Genomic DNA, 19678 nt, shown 5'->3' on the forward strand with positions numbered 1-19678 from the left:
GGAGAACAGAGCATGCAGGGGTGGGGCGGGGCTGCGAGCGGGAGGGGAGGCCCATGCCTGGCTCCAGGGAAACGCCCACCCCCCACCCTGGGGCCTCCCTAGCTCTGGGGGCCGCTCCTCGCCAGGCCCGTAAGCCCCCCAAGATGTCCTAATATCCCAAGATAGCGACCACAGAATCCAGGCTAACGCAACAGGAAACGAGAGCTCGTCCCACACAAAGACCAGGCGGTCCTCATGGCCGCCGAGCCAGACCCCGGGGACGGGGAGCAAAGGTCATGGGCAAGGGACCCAGAAGCCGTCGGCGCGGTCGGAGAACGCCCTCGGCAGCTACCGTTGCCAGTTCACAGGCAGACGAAGACCACAATGGGTCTTGGCGATGCCACCCCAGCAGGGAGAGCGGCAGGAGGACACGCCACAGGGCTCCCCCCGATCACCAGACCGGGCCGGGCGGGCTCCCCGGGGACCGTGGCGTCCGTGTGCGCACCGGGGTCCTGGGGCCTCCGTGTCTTGTGTCGTCAGCCCCGCGGACCTGGTCACGTGCAAGCGTTGCCTCGGTGGGAACACAGTCCTGGAGGCAAATCCGAGGCCGTGACCGTGGCTCGCCTGGCGTGAGGGGAGCACGGCACTGAGTGTTCCTGCGTGGGTCTTCGGACGTGGTGTTCTCAGTCTTGAAGCACAATAACAAGAAACAAGAACGGGACCGGAGAGAGCCTTGGCACCAGCCGCTCGGTGTTCTCTCCCGACCCAGAAAAGAGCATCCGCGCTGGGCCAGCACCAGGGGTCTCCCCGCAACCACGGCACGGCTGGACCTGCTACGGAAAGACTGGGCGCTCGCATCCTTATCTGTGTCCCGCCCGCCACGCAGCGACAGCTGCCCCCAGACGCAGCTGCAGGTCACAGCAGGCCCACTGGGCCCCAAAGCCTGGACTTAGACCCTGGGTCTCTGCATCCCACTCCTGAGCACGGGGACCGGCCAGGCCCCGGTCGGGGTCCTTTGTCACAGACGGGGGCTCCAGGGGAGGGGGAGGGCACCCTGCTGCCCTGACTCTCGTCCACCCCAGCGTCGCTGCCGACGGGGACCAGCAATCGGGCCAGGCAGCGGCAAGGCCCATCAGGTGCCTGCTCACTCTGCACTCCCCTCTCCTGACCCGGGCAGCTCCTACCTGCCCCGCGGCACCCCTGAAGTCAAGGGCTCTGGGGAGGTGGGCCACCTGTCTGTGGGCTCCGCTTTGAGCAGGTCCAGCCCGACACCATCCTCAAGCCCTCAGCCACAAGCCTTGCACAACATGAATTCACCCAGAAGAAAACGGACGAGAAAATCCCCGCTTGGGCCCACCCTGGCAAGTGAGCGCTGAGCGAGTCTGCAGCCGGCCGGAGGGTGCCTCCACGATCCCACAGGGACGAGGGCCATGCGGGGCTGGGCGGGGCCGGAGGTCATGGCCCTGGGACAGTGGGACCCCCAGGCCTCCTCCCGAGTGGTCAGACGCGTGTCCTGGCAGGAAGCCGACGTGTCACCATGCTCCAGATCAACTTTAATAAGACGCGGGCGGCGACCCCGCCCTCCAGACGAGAATAGGCATTCACCCTCTGTCCTTTCTGGCCTGGCAGCCCCCCGGACGTCCCAGGACGACCCTGCCGGCACCAGCTCCCACAGAGGTGGCCCTTCCCACGGCCAACTTGCAGTGACAGAGAACGGGGACAATGTGGCAAATGGCAGGAGAACGCAGGAGTCCCTCAGATGGCCAGGCACAGGCCCCGGCGAGAGGCCCAGGGGTGTGGCAGGCATCCCGCAGGTCCCAGGGCCCTCCCTGCTAGATCATGCCGGCCAGCCAGGGTGGCAGGAAGAGGCCCGCGGTGCCCAGCAAGCAGACGATGACGAACACCCAGAGGAAGATGCGGTCGATGACCATGGCCACGTACTTCCAGTCCTCCTTCACCTGCAAACACAGACACGCGCGCTCACGCCTGGCCCACTGCCCTCGGGCCTCCAGGCCACGAACACCTTCCAGAACCTGAAGCTTCCTGGGGCAGCTTCTTCGCGTCCCCCCCTCGACACCAAGGCCACCATGCGAGGTGACCACCTGCCCCAAGGTCCCCGGCAGGAGGAGCTCAGACACGCGACCTCTGAGTGCCGCTCCAGGGCAACACCCTCTAAGGCAGGGGGGGGGGGGGGGGGCGGTCGGCAGCAAAGCTACCGCGAGAGGCTTGCAAGGACCCCCAGTGCCAGGGACGGGGAGCCGGAGAGGGCCTGTGGGGACACAGAGGTCTGGGTTGCTTCCCAGGGACGTCCGCTCTCGCTTCGCTAAGCGGGGGGACACGGGCCATTGAGCACAGCCTCATGTAGGCGAGGACCGAGGGCCCGGACGGGGCGGCCACCCCTAGGCTATTCGGGGCCAGGACCAACGTGGAGAGGACGTCACAGCGGATGGCACCAGGCAGCGACGGCTGAGGCCCCGCAGCCCTCTGCTCCTGCCCACCCCACCCCAGGGCCGGATCTCACAGGCCAGCTGCTGCCCTGGGTCAGCGGGGTCTCCTAGCTCTGTCCCTGAAGCCCCTCGAGGCAGCCACAGACCCGGGCACAGGCCGTCAGCGGGGTGCGGGAGAGGTCCCGGCTGTAGGCGGGGCTGCACCCCGAGGCCAGAGGGCGGGCGGGCCCGTGTCCCCTGTGGTCACTCGCTCAAAGAAAGGCAGTGGGTCCATCCACATGCAGAGGGGGACCCTGCGGGACAGGGCGGCAGGGGGCAGCCCCAGTGACCTGTCCCAGCTCCCAGCCCAGGCCAGCCGCGCTGCCGTCCCGTCTCCCGGCCCCACTCCTCTGCCGCCCCCAGGGCACGGGCTCGGGTGGAGGCTGTGGCCACCAGCTCGTCCTGGGTGCACAGCCCATCCCTGTCTGAGGGACAGGAAAGGGTGTGGCCCCCAGGCTCCGGCCAGCCGGGCACCGAGACAGGACGGCCGAGGCGGGGGCAAGCCCAACGCGCCCGTGTGGGGGTGTCAAGGGTACAGAGGCCTTTCCGCTGCCATTCTCCGCTCTGATTTCCCAAGGACTCAGAGGCACCCTGATGGTTTTAAACGGTTTTAAACCAAACTGAAACCGGGGAGCAAACAAGGTCACTTATAAATAAAAAGTATCTCCAGGACCCTCCGTTCCAGGAAGGCTGAGCACTGGCCCGCGGCCTCTTTCCCTGCTTTGTCTTTGATCCCCCTGGGCGCGTCCCCCATCCTGAGGATGAAAGGCCTCGCGGACAAAGCCGCCCAGAGCATCCAAGGTCCACCCTCGTCACAGCAGCTGGGCCCCCCAGAGCCTGGCGTCACTCCGAAGCCAAAACCAGGTCGCAGCGGTCCGTCACGCCACACTGGGCTGGGCCCCCGCCGGACAAGTGCGTGGCCGCCGGAGCCCGTCAGGACTCGGCACGCTCCTAAGGGCGTTTGTCCCTCCTCAGCGGGGCTCAGACCTACACGTCGAGTCAGGGACCCGTCTGCTGCGGCAAAATGGGGTCCCAGGAGCAGGGTGTCCCAGGCAGAAGCTTCCGGAAACCTCCAGAATGCTTCCCGGCCTGAGAATCCACAGGGGGTCCTACTCTCAGGGGTGTGTTGCACGGGCCCATGGCCCCCTTCCTGTCCAGGGCTCACTCAGCCACAGGCCCAGTGGTCCTGGGGCCAGACGTGTCCCCCACGTAATCAGAGGCCATGACCCAAGGTGTAGGCAGGGACAAGGAGGAGCCATGTCCACATCAGCAGCAGCAGTGGGCATCACTGGGCAGGACACAGTTGGCAAAAGGGAAGGTCAATGCCACAGGACAGCTGCCAGGCCCAGGCTGCCAGCAAGGGACGGCCCCGCAGACTGAGGAGGGCAGACAGCCCCTGCCCCCACTTCCGCCCGTGCCCTGACCTGAGAGTCCCCGTCAGCCTGGGCCCTGGTAGACACCCTTCCCTCCCACCTGGCTCCATGGGGATCTGAGCGTCCGCCAAGTCTGCACTGGGAGTCCTGGCCCTTGGGGCCCCCATCCCCACCGCAACCCCGTGATTGGCAAACATCAGCAGAAGGAAGGACGACGTTCCCTTAGTGGCAGGCAGTCCCCGGGCCCACTGTCTGGCGACCTTCCTCCAGGAACCGGGAAGAACAGGAGCTCCTTGTCTCAACCTTTGGGACTGACACTCAGCAGGGAGATTGGGGACACTGTCCGGGCTCCTTTGATCCCTGCTGGTGACTGAGAAGCCCCCATAGGAGGACCGGCTCCCGAGTCCCCAGGTCCCTGCGGCTGGGCAGGCATTACTGCCCGGACACCCCCCACTCCTGCTCCTTCTCCCTGCTTGACAGATGCAGGGCTGCGCCCCAAACCCCGACCCTCCCCTCCCCATCAGGCTTCCTTTCAGTCCGGCTCACTACCTTCCACTCCTGCACCGGGGCCCAGCACCCCCCCAACCCCCCAACCCTCCCCCCAGAGGCCCACTCCTGGCCCCACTCCTGGCCCCACTCCTGGGCCTCCCCAGACCTCCCGGGCAAGGCCTCCCTGCCGCCTGTGGGCTCCCGCGTCCGGACGACACAGAGGACACCCCTGCGGTATGCTCTCGCCCGCCACTCGGGCACCTGCCAGAACCAGGCGCTCGCGCAGAGAGCACGGGGGTGGGATGGGAAGCGTGCCCGCAGAGCTCAGCGACCCAGGTCTGGGGCCTGAGTTTTGGATTTTTAGCCGCCACCTCATCCTCCAGGGAGGGAAGGGGAGCGGCCAGAGCGTGCCCAGCCGCAGGCAGAGACTCACCGAGAAGTCCGTGTCCTCAGCCTTCAGGTGGTCAGCAATGTACTGGACGCCCTCCACCGCCCGCGTCAGGGCCGGAGACAGGGGCAGGTGCCGGGCCGGCGCTCGGGTACCACAGGCTTTGCGCACAGCATTTGGGGACGGCTCCTTCCCGCGCCTGCACCTGCATGGAGAGGGCTGGTCTGGGGGCGGGAGCTCGGCGGCGCTGGCCTTCGGGAAGGCGGGGGGGCTGGTCCTGGGGCCCCCGGCCGGGGAGGCAGCCTCGTCTTGGGGAGCACAGCCCTGGATGCTCCAAGACCGGCACCGAATGCCGCCCTCCACCCTTTCAGCCGCGCTGGACACGTGCTGGAAACTCAGGGACCGGGCTTCGGTGAGCCCCGGGGCCCGGGTGCTGGCGGGTGGGCGGCAGGAGTCAGGCGAGGGACAGGGGCTCCCGGGGTCAGCCTCCGAGGGCTGCAGGGCAGGGACCCGGTCTGAGGGCGACACGCAGGCCGGCTGGGGCTTGGCCGGCTCGTCCCGGGAACTGCGGAAGGATGTGGAGCGTGAGGGCCCCCGGCTCCGCTCTCCACCCACGACGCCGGGCTCCCCCTCGGGCTCGGGCCAGAAGCCGGGGGTGCTGGCCACCTTGTGCATGGACTCGATGAGCCGCCTGCAGTTGTCCTTGACGACGGGCGGCCGCTTCATGAGCAGCAGGCGGGGCACCACGTCCAGGAAGACCCGGCGCACCCAGGCGGGCATGGTGTGCGTGCGCGGGGAGCGGTGGTGCACGTTGAGCACGAAGACGGTGATGACGATGGACAGCGTGACGAAGATCATGGTGAACAGCAGGTACTCGCCGATGAGCGGGATGACCAGCGAGGTGGACGGGATGATCTCGGTGATGAGCAGCAGGAAGACGGTGAGCGAGAGCAGCACGGAGATGCAGAGCGTGATCTTCTCGCCGCAGTCGGACGGCAGGTAGAAGACGAGCACGGTGAGGCAGGAGATGAGCAGGCAGGGCGCGATGAGGTTGACGGTGTAGAAGAGCGGCAGGCGGCGGATGACGAAGGCGTAGGTGATGTCGGAGTACACCTCCGCGCAGCACTCGTACTTGCGCGTGTTGTAGGTGCCCACCGCGTCCACGATGACCCACTCGCCGCTCTCCCACAGGTCCCGCTGGTCCACGCGGCTGTGCATGCGCACCAGGTCGATCTTGGCCTTGTCGTACGTCCAGGAGCCGAACTTCATGGTGCAGTTCTGCTGGTCGAACGGGAAGAAGGTGACGTCGATGCTGCAGGAGCTCTTGTAGATGGCGGGGGGCGTCCACTGGACCCGCCCGTCGTGGAAGAGGTGGGCCTTGGTCAGGTGGGTGACCGCGAAGTCCCCGTCTGCACTGTGCGGGGAGAGAGGGGCGTGAGACCCACCGGAACCGCAGCCCGGTGCTCAGGCACGTCTGGCTTCACGGGTGAGCAGAGAGGGGCGGGCGGCCCGGCCGGGCACTGGGCACGTCACTCATCTGCCTGCCCTGGGGGACGCGTGGCCGGGAGGACCTCCAAGCGGGCCACGCCAGGCCCGACACGCACGCTTCTTGGTGACGACGGCCGTCACCCAGCGGGTACGGCAAGGATTGGGGTCCTGCACCTGCCAGCACCAGGGGGAGGGGCACCAGGTCCGTCTCGGTCCTGCAGCTGTGCGCCGTCCGCGCTGGGAGGGAGCGGGCCGCCGGAGGGGACCATGTCCCTGCAGGGGCCCAAGGTCAGAGAACTCCTGTCCGTGGTGTGAAGGCGAGTGGGGCCTGACCCTGAGGAACAGAGGCCCACGTTCTCCTGCCCCTGGGCCCACGGCAGAGGGCGGAGGGGACGGACGGTCCCAGCTCCCACCCGTACCCCGCACGGATCCGCACGGGGGCAAATTGAGGGCCAAGCGGCCTCCACGGGGCCCATCGCTGCGCACCTGGCTGTCCTCACCCTAGGGACAAGGGCACGGGTGTGACACGGGCTGCCAGACACCACACCACGGCCTCCTGGGACCGAGCCGAGTCCTCTGCAGGTGACCCTGAGGGACACGTCAAACTTGGGGTGAGGGCCTGCCCAGCCACTGTGTCCTGCCAAGAACCGGGTGTGCCAATACCACTGAGCACGTTAGTGCTTTCCCTCCGCTATCCCCACGACTCACAGGCACGAATCCCCCCTCCTGCCCAGGTGAGGACCCCAGACCGCCTAAGCAGGAGGGGACAGGGCCCACCCCTGGCCATCCGTCCTCCAGCCTTGCCCTTAGCCTCAAGAGCGTTGGCACCTGTCCGTGGCCGGGCGCGTGAAAGGACGAGGAGGACCTGGTCCTGAAAGGACCTCCAGACAGCAACGTCCGCCCTGATATCTCCACGAGGATGTACACACGCGGGGTGGAGTGAGGCAGCCCGGGGACACTGGCTAGCAGCCCCCACCCTGAGCCCTCAGTGGGCCTGGAGTCAGTGCTCTGGACACTGATGGAAAGCTCTGGATGCCAGGTCCCCAGCAGGTGCAGCCTGAGCTGCGTGCATACTGCTCTCCGGGCCTCAGTCCCCCCCCGCCCCCAGGCTGGGCTGTCCACTCTACAGACGGAGGGCGGCAGTGGCCGGCCCCATCCTCCCCACGGCTGCACGGAGCTCCAGGGACAGCACCCGTGGGCCATGCTACCGTGACCCTGTGGACAGGGTCACTGCACAACGTGCTGACCCAGCAGCTGAGTCCGCCGGCCCTGGGCTGAGTCGGGTGCCCCGCCACGGGCTCAGAGCATGGCCTTCGTGCCTGCCCACACCCAGCAGGGCCTAAAGCCCCCAGACATCCAGCTCCGAGGCCCACGACGGTCTCAGGTGGTGCCAGTCCGGTCCTACAATCTCCAGGCACCCTTCAGGGCTGACGTCTAGGTCAGCAGCAGGCGGAGACCCACAGACGCATCCACCAGGAGAGTGGCAAGGGGTCCGCACGTGGGACCCAAGGCCTAGACTCTAGCGGGGGACCGCGGCTCTCTCCGGTGTGGGTGGCGCGGGCTGTCTTCCCTCAGCGACCGCGCTCTACAGCCCAGAGCCCCGTCCCCAGAGGCACCAAGCACACGTGCAAACACGGCTCAGAAACACTGTGCAGGCAGGTTTGAGGCTCTGGTCAGCGGCAGGAGCCCGGTGGTCCTGATCCCCCAGGAAGTGCGGGGAATGTTCCAGAAGTTCACAGAAAGCAGCCCCAGGGCTGGGAATGTGCACCAGACCTCCAGGTTTTGATGCTCACGAACAGGATCCAAGTTTTCTCCGGGAGCACAGCCCGTGGCCCCCCGTGGCTGGGCACAACCCCACCCTGTGCCCCCAGCCTGGGGGCTGCTGTGTCCTTGCCTGGCGCAGATCGGGCTCAGATCCTGGAGCCCCTCCCAGGAGGATGTCCCCCTCGGGACATAGGGTCTGGACCTGCGGGCGGATGGGGTCCCCGTGGGCAGACTCACTTCCACGGCCCAGGTCTCGAGGAGGCAGAGACTCTCAGAAGCAGCTGAGCGGGGTCCCCCCCTCCTCCCCTACCCGGCCTCGACCTCGCCCCACATCCCGCCCCATGTCCCGCCTCGAGGAAGCCACAGGCCGGACAGACGTTGGGACCCGACAGTCAGACGGTGAGCGCACTCGGGCCTTGCCGCGTGGAGCTGCGGCCCCAGCAAAGCAGCCCCATGACCCCCATCCATGTGGGGGAGAGGCCTCCGCTCCAGAGGCCACCACGGAGAAGCCCCCACATGGACAACACAGCCTCCCGGCAGGGGGCTCCCCAAAACTATCAGAAAAGCTGCCCCCCGTCTCCGCCCTCACCCAGCAGCCCAGGCTGACCGCCTGCCCGCTCCAGGGCACGCCGGCCTGGCCAGCTTCAGTCACCCCCGCCCCATCCTGAAAGAGCCTCTCTGCCGCCCACAGCCCCATGGAGAGGCCGGGGGTCGTCCTCCCCTCCGCAGGATCTGGAAGATCGCTGTGAGGCAACGACCCCAACCGCCCAGGCCGCAGTCCCGGGAGCTCTGCACAGCATCCCCCAGAGTGCCTCTCTGCCGGCACCAGCCTGCCCAGGGAGGACAGAGCTGCCCCCCAACACCAACGCTCCCCTGGGTCCCAGGAAGCTGACACCACGTTCTCTGAATCAAACAGCCCCGGAGACGAGCTCGGTGGGTCATGGGGAGCCGGGTGCGGACCCCAGGAAGGCCGGGGAGGCCAGGGAACCTGGAGCTCGGTCAGGGCTGGCCGGGGACAGCGGGGGCCCTGCCCCCCGGGAAGAGCAGCAGCGTGGGTTCCCGCTGGCGGAGCCGACCCCCCAGTGCATCCCCGAACACCGTCGAGCTCTTCCCGCTGCCATTACTGGAATCAATTAAGCGGAAGAGGAACCCAATCGTCCTCGATCAAATAACAGCGTTTTACAGGTCAGGCCCAGCGCCCGGGGGCCCTGGAAGGGGCTTTGTACCAGAGCCCATCGGGGCCTGGCGGTGGGGAGGGCAGGGGTCCGCGGGGAGCTAAGTGCTTCCCTTCACTTCATCTGTAAACACTGCGGAAGCTGCGGCACGGCTGAGCCCGAGACCCGGAACCCGCCGCCCAGCTGGGACCCGGCAGTGACGTGGGGACACGGGAGGACGTCAGGCTGCCCCCGGCTCAGGAGCCCCCAGCACGGATCCCGGCAAATGACAACTGGGACCCTGATCTCTGTCACGCTGGCTTCCGGCACGGTGACAGCGTCCACGAGAAGATTCGGGGCGGCGTCCAGCTCCTGGGGCTGCTGGCTCGGGACTGTGACGGCACCGGGGCTGGGCTGCGAGCCCAGGAGAAGACGCACGAAAGGGCCAAGGGCAGCGAGCAGGAACGGGGCAGGAACAGGGCAGGAGTGCGGCGAGGGGTCTGGGGGCTTCGTGCCCCCGGGGCAGGAAGGACCACCTGCCCAGTCAGGGGCTGATCCCGAAAACACGAAGAGCCGCTCCAAGCCCGAGGTCCCCTTGCCCCTGTGGGGAGCGGGACTGATGCCTGCCCGGGGCTGGCTGGTCCAAGTGGGGATGGGCCCACGCTGCACCCGGGGCCCATGTCCCTGCTTCACTCACCCCCTAGACCCTCCACCCCTGCCTCCGTTCCCTCCTCTGCCTCCCAGAGGCTTCGGCACCGGCTCCCGAGGACAGGCACACACAGGCCCTACCTCCGCTCACGTCCCGACGCCCCGGGTCACTCGCACCTGGACGCAGGTGCCTGCCGCCCCTGCCCGCTGACCTCCCCGGGGCTCACTTGTTGTAGAGGACAATGTCCGGCCGCCAGATGAGCTCAGAGGGAATGCGGATGGAGGTGACGTTCTCGTAGTCCGCGGGGTCCCAACGCAGCTTATAGTCATGCCATTCCTGGGCCAGGGACGGAGGAGGAAGCCACAGCCGGTGAGCGAGGGCAGGATGGCACGGAGCAGGGCAGGACCAAGGGGTGGTGGGCTCCCCTCTCACTCACCTGCTTCACCCACACGTTGGTTGTCATCATCTGGTTCTTCTCATCCTAGGACACAAAGGAGAAGGACAGCTGTGACCTCCTGGGGGACAAACTTGGGTTTGAACGTGTGCGTGCATCTCTCCCTCGCTCTCTCTTGGCCCTGAGTTTCCTTGCCCAAAAAGACAGGCCTGAGAGGGACACGGGGAGCAGGTAACCTCCGGGGGGAGTGAGGACCTCATCCCCGGAGGCAACCAAGGCCAGGGTGGTCAGCCCGAGGATATTAGATGGGGACGTGGGCCCTGAACCTCTCCCGAAGGAGCTTGGGGACAGAGCTGGTCTGACTTGGCAGGTGGCCAGCGCCTGGCCCGCCCCCAGCTCCCGTCAGGCGTGTGGGCTGTCCGAGGGCTCCCAGGCTGCTGGGGGAGAACCTCCTCCCGGGTCCCCCGCCAGCCTGCATCGACCCTCCCGGCTGGTCACAGCAGCCCGTCCGCAGGCTCGCGCAGGTGTGCACAAGGTCCCACTCCCTCCCTAGGCTGGGGGCTGACTGCTCCTTTAGGACCAGGGTCCCGGCACCTTGAGATGGACAGGGGAGGTGGGAGCAGACGACCTGGCTGGTTCCATCCCAAGGTCACCGTGTGCTCGCCTGTCCCGGTGAGGAGGCTGGACCGTGCAGCCTGTGAAGCCCTTGCCAGCCACTATCCCCACACCCCCACGCCCTTTCTTCCCTACTGGCCCACGAGGACGGGCCGGCTGACATTTCCCCTGGGAACCCAGACAGAGAGGTCCCCTGGGCAGTCAGCCGGCAGGACGTGCTGGACCTTCTGGAGAAGGGCGTCACATTCCAGGCGGGGACACGGGTCTGTGGGGACAGGAAGACCCAGCGTCCTCACATCCCACCAGCCTCTGGGAGCCACGGCCACAGCCCAGCCCCCCCGCCCCATCTTGAGAGGAGGCACGCTTCGGCGCATGCTTTGCCTAAGGTTTGGGGAGGGGCCCTGAGCCACCGATGGGAAGGCTCCCTCAGAGCGCAGACTGCCCGTGGGGTCCGGACAGGCGGGGCTCTGCCCCTGAGGAGAGGTGAGCTACACAGGGCTGGGGACAGCGTCTGACCCCGACGTGGCCTAACCTTTCCCCTCAGCCACCCAGGACCAGGAACACACAGGCCATGGGGAAAACCCACTGAAGCCAAAGACATCCACGGGTCCTCAAGCAGAGGGGGACCCTGTGCCAACACTGGGTCAGGGAGGCGTCTCCTGCCCCAAAGGCACAGGCCTGGGCACCTCCCCTCCTGCCTCCCCCAGGAGACAAGCTGCCCGTCGGCTAGTTCAGGGAGGGGGACCAGGCCTCTCGCCGCCAGGCACTGCCCTTGGTCCTGCTCTCCCCCGGGCCACTGAGGGCAGGCCGACCCCCAAAGGATGCCAAGGAGTCAACATGACCTGAGCTGGCCCTGCGGCTGGTGCTGGACACGCAGTGACCTCCGCGCCCCAGTCCCGCCGCGTGCTGCCTGCCCACCATACCCCTGCGGGCCACAGCCTTTCCCTGCCCCCTCCAACCCCACCCCTGCCTCCCCAGGCTCAGAATGAGCTGTGAGGGGCAGGGCCCAGAGAGCCCCAGGATGCCTCGGGCTCCCCTGCCTGTGTGAGCTCGCACATGGGAACACGGCGCCCGGCCTGGCCTGCAGAAACACTGAGCCCCGCAGAGGGCAGGGCAGAGCATGGACCGGGCGTGCGCAGCTCCTTCTCCGACCACTGCCCAGGACACCAGCAGGGGCGCTCGTCCGCACACACACGTGCGCAGGCGCGTCCGGGGCAGAATGCCGAGCCTGGGAGCCTCGCTCCCCCTGCCCGCTGTGGCCCCAGGGCCTTGGGCATGTCCGTCGTGGCCCCAGGGCCTACGTGCTCCCAGTCTCAGCCTCCTGGGCCAATGGGTCGCACAGGCACGGGCGGCAGTGAGCAACCGGAGAAGCCCGGCAAGGCCGGACAGCGCCGCCCCCCACCCCCCGTGGGCCCCAGGCCTGCCAGCGCCCACCACTGCTCGCAAGCCTCCAGGAGCACTGGGAGCGCTTGGGGGAACAACCCAAGGCCCGGTTCCGAGACACCTGAAGGTGACGGAGGACAAAGGAGACTGGCCGGTGCCCCCGTGCACATACGTCCCTCCCACCTCCAAGCCCTCCGCAGCTTCCCCTCGGACGTGACAGCACATGGCACAGTTGGAAACCCAGGGGTCACGGGCAGGGGCTGTGTGCGGCAGCGTCTGGCGTCCGGGCCCCCACGCCCCATCCCGCAGCTCCCCCCCCTCCTGAAGCAGACTCAAGCCTGGGATCCTAGCAGGGGAGCGAGGTGGGCATTTGGGGAGATCTCCAGCCCCCCACAGTCAGATGAATTCCACCTCCTTCCCAGCTACCAGGGCTGGCTGGACCCTAGGGTGGACAAATTGGGCCCTCCCCCACCCAGCAGGCCCAGGACCTCCTCACAGGCATGAACCAAGCTCCCGAGGCCCCTCCTGGCCGGGCCAAAGCTGGGACTCCAAGGGTCTTGGGACCCCACAGAGGCGTTTTCGGCTCTTTGCTCCTGAAGGAGACAGCCCTGACCTGGTGAAAATCCGGCATCTGGGTTTTCCCGCGGGGGCGGCCCCCCTGTCCTCTGGGCTCCGGGAGGCCGACGGCAGCCTCCCCCCGCCCCAGGCTCCCCCAGCTCTGCAGCCGGCCCTCGGATGGGGCCCGCTCCCCACCCTGGGCACCTACCACATCAATGAGCTGGGCAATGGACAGCCCGAAGTGGACCAGAACCACGTCCGAGATGTTGGCCACGGGCCGGGACCACTTGTTGTAGCCGGAGAAGAGTGTCTTCAGCAGCCGCTCCTCGGCGTGGGCCCGCGTCTCCACCGGGCTGCTTGCTGCGGGGACAGGAAGGTGTGCGGCTCAGGAGCGGAGGGCACGGTCCTCTAGGCTGCCCTCTCGGGCCTCCCACCAGGTCCTGGTCTCCTCCCGTTCCAGCCACCCCAGGACACTTGCACATCCGGCCCCACTCCTGGCCTCAGCGTCTCTCCTACCCTCTGGGTCGAAGTGTAGCTTTCTCAGGGAAGCCTTCCCAGACCCCTCAGGCAGCTGGCACTGAAGGCCAAACAAAAACGAAGGGTAAGAGCTGGCTGCGGTCTCCAACACCCGCTGAGCTCGGGAAACCTCGCCTCCACGCACAAGGTGAGGGTAACCCGCAGAACTCCCGGGACAGCAGGACAGCAGGACAGCTGGCTCCCCGCGGCGGCCGGCACCCTGAGTTCTCACCAGACCCTGCTGACTCCAGCGCCCTGGGGCCCTGGACAGACGGCCTTCCATGAGTCGGGGTGACCCCCTGCCAAACACACGCTCTGCTTCCTGAGGAGGGGCCGCTCCGATCCAGCCCAGCCCCGTCACACAGTCTGTGGGTCTCCCGTAGGCCCCTGCCCTGGGCTCACTGTATCATAAGGGGATTTGGGGACGGGAACAAGGGACCCGCTGCCTGCACGCAGCTCAGTCCTGCTTGCCTCTGTGTCCTAGACCGAATGTTAAGAGACAATTCACAACACCCTGGGGTCAGTCTTACACCTCCCCTCCCTGGGACCTTCACTCTGAGTCCGGAAACCCCCCCCCACCTTATTCTTCCTGGCCGCTGGAACCTGGAAGGGTTAGCCCAGTCCCCTCCGGGGAGGCCAGGGGCTGAAATTCCCTCCCCAGCCTATGAACAGCTCGGTGGCTGGGGGGGGGTGGTGTCGAGGGGGTTAAGACTTCTCCTGTCCTAGTGAGTCTGGGGGAGCAGAAAAGGTGTGGATGGGGCGCGGCCAAGGGCGGAAGTCACCCCTCTGCTCCCCCAAACCAGGAGCAGGCTCGGGGGTGTCTGCAGAAATTTGGCCGAAGGATAAAGACGGAGATAGGTGGGCCCCGCCTCTCTCTGCCCAAGTTGGAGCTTCTGGGTCCAGCTCCCAAAACGGCAGCCCCCCACCCCCACCCCTTCCCAAACCCCTCTCCCGCATTCGCAGGCGAGTTAACTCCTTCCTTGCCCCGCTCAGTCCGCACCACAGGACAGTCTTTGCGTCTGGGGTGGGGGAGCCTCCGCGGCTGCCCCGCTGCGCGCACCCGCGGCTCGGGACCGCAGCCAGGAGCCTCCCCTCCTCTGGCTCCGGAGGTCCAAATCCTCCCTGAACTGGACGAAAGGGGGCCCGTCTAGCGCCCCGAAACTTACGGGGTAGGAAGCCGGCCCCCAGCAGCAGCAGCAGCAGCGGCGGCAGCAGCGGCGGCGGCGCCCCGGGGCCCCCGAGCTCCATGGCGCACCGAGCGGGCTCTAGACGCGGGCGGCTCCCGGCTCCGCCGCGCCCCCGCTCCCAGGCCTGCGCGCGCCCAACTTCATGCCCCCGCGCCGCGCCGGCCGCTCCGTCCACTGGGCCTGGTTCCGCCGCTCCTCCCGCGGGGCGCGGCGGTGGCGACCCGGCCGGGAGCTCGGGGCTGTGGGCTCCACGGCGCGGCCCCGCCCGGACCTGCCCGCCTCCAGCCGGCGAGGAGGAGACGGAGGAGGGAGAGGGGGAGGCGGGGACGAGGGGAGGAGGGGAAAGCGGGCGAGGACTTGAGGGGAGGATGGGCGGGTCGGGCGGGGGGCAGACCACCAGCCGGGAGGGGGCGCGGAGGTTGCGCTCGGCCGGCGCCGGGGTAAAGTTTCCCTCGTCCTCCCCGGGGCTGGGGACGAGCCGAGCCGGGGGTGGGCGCCTGTAGTCCCTGCGTACGACTGGGGGATCCTGGCGCCGGTCTGGTTTTCGGAGCACGACACACTGACCTCCACCCCCGCCCCCAGTCCTGGTGTCGCCCCCCCACCCCCGCCTGCCTGGATGGGGACCGCGCACCCCGGGGCCCCGGCGGCCGCACGCGCCTGGTTAACTCCATCGGCCCCGCCCCGCTCCGCAGTTCGGAAATCACGAGCCCCTCGTCCTCTTCCCCCGCGAGGCGTTCGGGAAAGACCACCCATACCAGCCTGTCCCCCGCCGACGGAAAAGCGTCCAGGGGGATCCCAGGCCTCGCGGCCGGCCCTCCCGGGGAGCGAATCCTAAAGCCCCCGCCCCGGGCGCAGCCGCTCTGCTGCGTCGGCTCCGGCCTGGAACGCGCGCGGGGGACTGAGGGGCTGCGGCGGAGGGTCTCGGCCCGGGCGGCGGAGAACCAACCGCCCAGCGGCGCTGCGGACGCTCCATGTCCGCCGCAACTGAGGTGCCTGGCGCGACCGTGCTCGGTGCCCTGGCAGGGACTCTGCCCCGGTGGGTCAAGGTGGCCGCTGACCCCGCAGCAGGGGCTCCGAGGAGGGCTGAGAGTGGCCGCTTTGTGCTCGCAACCCCTGTCTGCAGCGAGGAGAGGGCACCCGCTGCGCAGAAACGCGCCCGCGGCCATCGGTGCACGCCGGTTTCCAGAGCCCCCAGGCGGGGACTTCGGGCGGGGTGGGAGCAGAGGAGACGCTGCAGACTTCACTGAGCTTCCCGGCCTAGTGCGCGCCCTTGAAGGGGCAGAACGGGGGTCTGGAGCCCCCCCCTCCGCCTCTCTCGCCACCCGCACAGACCCGGGGATGCTCCTGGGTGACAGGCATCAGTCCCAAGGGCCCCTGCCCCCTCCCCATTTCTCTCAACCCATACCCTCTCCCAATCTCCCCAGAGCCCCTCCCAACTGACCTCCCCTCCCCCATCTCTCCTGCCCCGCCCCCCAGCACACCTGCCCTCTGGCTCCAGGTTGAACTCTGTACACCTCATACACCTGCTGTGAGACCTCCCGGGGCTTTTCTCACTGCTGTCCTACGCCAGAGCTTTCAGAATGCGAGGCCCTGGCCCTGAGCCAGTCTGGGCAGCGATGAGCGCTCACGGGCAGCACCCCGTTAACTGGGCCCTTGTTCTCCCTCACGCCGGCGAGGAGGTGCTTGCACAGAGAGGTTAGGTCACGTGCCCAAGGTCACGCAGCAGGGAGGGGGGTCCGGTCCAGCCGACCTGGCTTCATGACCTTCAGGCCTTGAGTAGAGCGTGTCCCAGGACTGGCCTGTGTCCCTACAGAGGTGGCCTCCTAGTGGCACCCCCGTGGTCTGCCATTTCCTGGAGCCAGGGGAAGCCTGCCCTTTGGGAAACCTGGCCTGCCCGGCCCAGCACATGGCTCTCCTTCGGACGACCCCCACTGACCCCGTCCTGTCTCCGCAGGCGGGACCCTCACCCTCTGTCCCCCTCCCGCGTCCCAGCGGTCCCAGACTCCAGATGCCTCTGGTGCTTCCTGGGCCCTTCCACAAGCAGCTCTGGGAGAACCCCTGGAAGGCCCCGGGCGGATCGGAGAGCCGGACTGACCCGAGAGCCCGAGACAGGCCTGGCCTAGCTCCACACAAAGGAGGGAGGAAGGCCCCTCGGCAGACCCCGTGTCTCACTTGGACCAAAAAAAGCTGTCTCCTGCCCCAGGACACAGGCTACAGGAGGCTGAGACCCTGCGGGGGCCTCCCCTCTCAGAGAAGGGCCCAGGGAGGGTGACGAGCCCTGGTGGATGGGAGAAGCAGCCTGCAGCCCCCGTTCTTACCGCCGGCATTAAGAAACCCCTGTTCTGTCCCCGAACACGTAGAGCCGCGCCTTGCTTGACAATCTCCACGTGACTCCATACTCCTTTGTTCGCAACAGAGGCTAGCCACGCTCTGGGTCCTTCTGGAAGCCTCTTCCAACTCTCTCAGCAACCCTATGACGCAGAGGTCATCATTCCACTCGTGGCCACCTGGGAAGGTGAGCCAGGAACGGATTTGTCACTAGCTGGTGAAGTGTCCTTTCCTCCTGCCGTTATCCCACGGCAAACGTGACAGCTTTGGGGATGAGCAGGCTCCCTCAAGGCTCAGCATTTAGCTCACTTCTCGGGCCTCGGTAGAGTCGCGCGTTCCCTCGACTGTCAGCCTGGGGTCAGATGGGAAGGAGGTGCACGGGGGCCTGGGCCAATCCACGAAGGCTTCCTGGAAGAAGGAGCGTGCAGGAACGTAGGCCCAAGGCCTCGGACTCATGAGGAGGGTCCAGCCGGGCCCCCAGCCCCCAGCAAGCGCTTGGAGCTGACCTGGCCTCCTGGCCTGCAGCGGGGGCTAGAATGGCCGTGGGCTGGGGGCTGGGGGCTGACACACTTGCTCAGGGAGAGAGGCCCTTGGCTCTCAGCAGAGCCCGCAGGGCTCCCAGGGAACCCAGGGAAGTCAGCTCTCCCCCTGTCGCCCTTCACCTGGGCGGGCTCAAGCGGCAGAGACGTGGCTCCCGATGGCCATTCCCATGGGCAGATTCCGCCAGAGAGCCCAGCAGAGGCCGGCAGGCCCGTCTCTCCCCGTGCCTAGGGCCAGGCTCTGGCGGACGTGGCCCTGTGGCTGGCGTGCTCATGCTCTCACACATCTGTCCAACCTCATTTGGCTTTCCCTGCAGATTTGCTAACGCAGCAAGATTGATCGGGTCTGACTCATTAATTTGCAAGGCCCTCCCTCCCCACCTGCACCCGGCTGGGAAGCATTCCTGCGGGAGCCTAGAAATCATCATCGTGGCAGCCACTGAATTAGACTCTTACTCCAGCCTGCAGACCCCTCCCTCCAGCTGCTCCCCAGACTGCCGTCTGGGTGGAAAGGAAAAGCCCCAATTCACAAACAAATGAGACCAGCTTCAGAAGAGTCTGTCCCCCACCACCCCAAGTCCCACAGCCTTTGTGACAGGCGCCCCGTGTCCTCTGAGGGTGATCCCGGGTGGGGGCCAAGGGGAGGACGGAGCAGGCTCCTCGGAGACCCCTCCCCAGCTGCCCCAGCCAGCGCCCCGCCCACACAGGGACGGCGGCTGGCGCAAGTGGAAGGTCATCTCCCGCAGAAACAGCCTGTCCCCTCCCTCCCGGGGCCCTCTCCGCCCTCCACCCTGTCCCAAGGACATTTCCATGGCAACCAGTTGGTGCCATAGATAGGGATTTGAATTAAAGCTGGGAGATTCAGCTGGAACCCCGGTCCCAGCAGCACTGAGAAGAGGCTGCACGGACCCACGGTGGGGGTAGGCGGCCCATCAGCACCAGGACCCAGCAGGGTTCCAGAGGCCCCTGCGAGGAGGGGGAGGAGGGGGCAGCGCAGGCTCAGCCTAGATGCAGGGGTCCTGCATGTACTCCCATGACCCTAGGGGACCTCCAAACTGTCCCTGGCCACACGCTGACCTGCCCACACCCCGTCTCACCCAGCAACACTGCACACGATGTCCCTCCAGTCTTTCCGCGGTCGACCTCCACAGGTCCTTCAAAACCAGATACTCCTGAGGAAGGGGGCACGTGAAAAGTGGGGTCAGTGTTCCACTGGAAAAGAACATTTCAGGGGTGTTTTCCCTCACTCCCCACCCTCTACCCCAAAGCCAGGCCTTGTTTCTCTCCCTAGATCCCCTCACCACCGGAAAGCTTGTCGTACCTTGTACGTGCGTCTCACTCCCCCCCCCACCTCTGCCACCAAAGCGAGTTCAGAAGGGAGGCTGGAGGCCTTGTACACAGCGTCCAGCTTTCAGTAGGAGCTCGGTAACATGTCGAAGGCACGGACGAGTGAATGAATGAATGAATGAATGGGTGGACGGATGGACGGATGGATGGACGGACAGATGGTGGACGGACGGATGGACGGACGGACAGATGGTGGATGGACGGACGGACGGACAGAGGGTGGTGGATGGACGGACGGACGGACAGAGGATGGATGATGGATGGGGGCGGATGGATGGGCATTTAGATGCCTGTCAAAGGGCACAAGGGAAGCCAGCCCCAGGGTGAGGCCCTGTGGCGCCACCCTCAACCCCACCCTACCCGGGCCCCGCACACTCAGACTGAGAGGATCCGGGTGTGTGGGGTTGGTCCCGGGCTTCTGGGCACGTGGCATCTGGGAGGGAGGTGATCAGGCAGGCGCAAGGACTCAGCCCTGCAGACGGTTCAGAGCCGCTGCCGGCAGCTCATCGACTTCCTATCGTCTGTCAGGGGCGGGTCAGGACAGACTCACTCCACAGGGCCGGGCACCTTGCCCTGCCCTTCCTCAAGCCGGGGGTCATGCCGGCCCCCTGGCTGCCCCTGAAGCACTCCTCTCAGTCAGTCCTGCCTATGGGACCCTCCCTCACAGGCACAGTGGACCCTGCCCCGCCAGAGCCCCCGCCTGGCCCTGGCTGCCTTTTCCCTGGGGCGACTAAAAGGACCCTGGCCTGGCCTTGGGATTGAATCTCCCATCAGGAGCCCCGGTCCAGCACACACCACCAGTGAGGCCTTGAGGGAATGCTGTGTCCAGTCCCCAGGCCGTGCCGTGTCCAGTCCGCAGGCGCGCGGAGCAACTGCGCGGAGACAAGAACCCTCCTGGGCCAGAGGGCTCCCCGGGCCGGCCTCCCTGCCGGCTCCCTGCCCGCTCCCTGCCGGCTCCCTGCCCGCTCCCTGCCCGCTCCCTGCTGGCCCCCGGCGCCACACACAGCTCTGCTGCTGCCGCCTCGCACAGGAAGGCCTCCC

General features: G+C 67.2%; 1 protein-coding gene across 4 annotated transcripts; it reads right to left on the reverse strand.

Annotated features, from left to right (window-relative positions):
- Nucleotides 1–1514: 1514 nt before the first annotated feature.
- On the reverse strand, nucleotides 1515–14681 carry CHRNA4 (cholinergic receptor nicotinic alpha 4 subunit). 4 transcript variants are annotated; one of them, XM_045980158.1, is made up of 6 exons: nucleotides 14403–14681; nucleotides 12929–13080; nucleotides 10207–10251; nucleotides 9997–10106; nucleotides 4761–6129; nucleotides 1515–1937 (listed from the first exon to the last, which is right to left on the reverse strand). In XM_045980158.1, exons 1-6 carry the CDS (start codon nucleotides 14482–14484, stop codon nucleotides 1812–1814), a joined length of 1884 nt encoding a protein of 627 aa, XP_045836114.1. In that variant the 5' UTR covers nucleotides 14485–14681; the 3' UTR covers nucleotides 1515–1811. The 4 variants fall into 4 exon arrangements, with proteins under 4 accessions (XP_045836114.1, XP_045836116.1, XP_045836115.1 ...); XM_045980160.1 differs by lacking the exons at nucleotides 10207–10251; nucleotides 12929–13080; nucleotides 14403–14681 and having other exon boundaries at nucleotides 4761–5993; nucleotides 9997–10080; XM_045980159.1 differs by lacking the exons at nucleotides 9997–10106; nucleotides 10207–10251; nucleotides 12929–13080; nucleotides 14403–14681 and adding an exon at nucleotides 9911–9949.
- Between the last annotated feature and the right edge of the window lie 4997 nt (nucleotides 14682–19678).

This window comes from Meles meles, chromosome 16 (genome assembly GCF_922984935.1).
Source record: "Meles meles chromosome 16, mMelMel3.1 paternal haplotype, whole genome shotgun sequence".
In the NCBI taxonomy this organism is placed as follows: Eukaryota; Metazoa; Chordata; class Mammalia; order Carnivora; family Mustelidae; genus Meles; species Meles meles.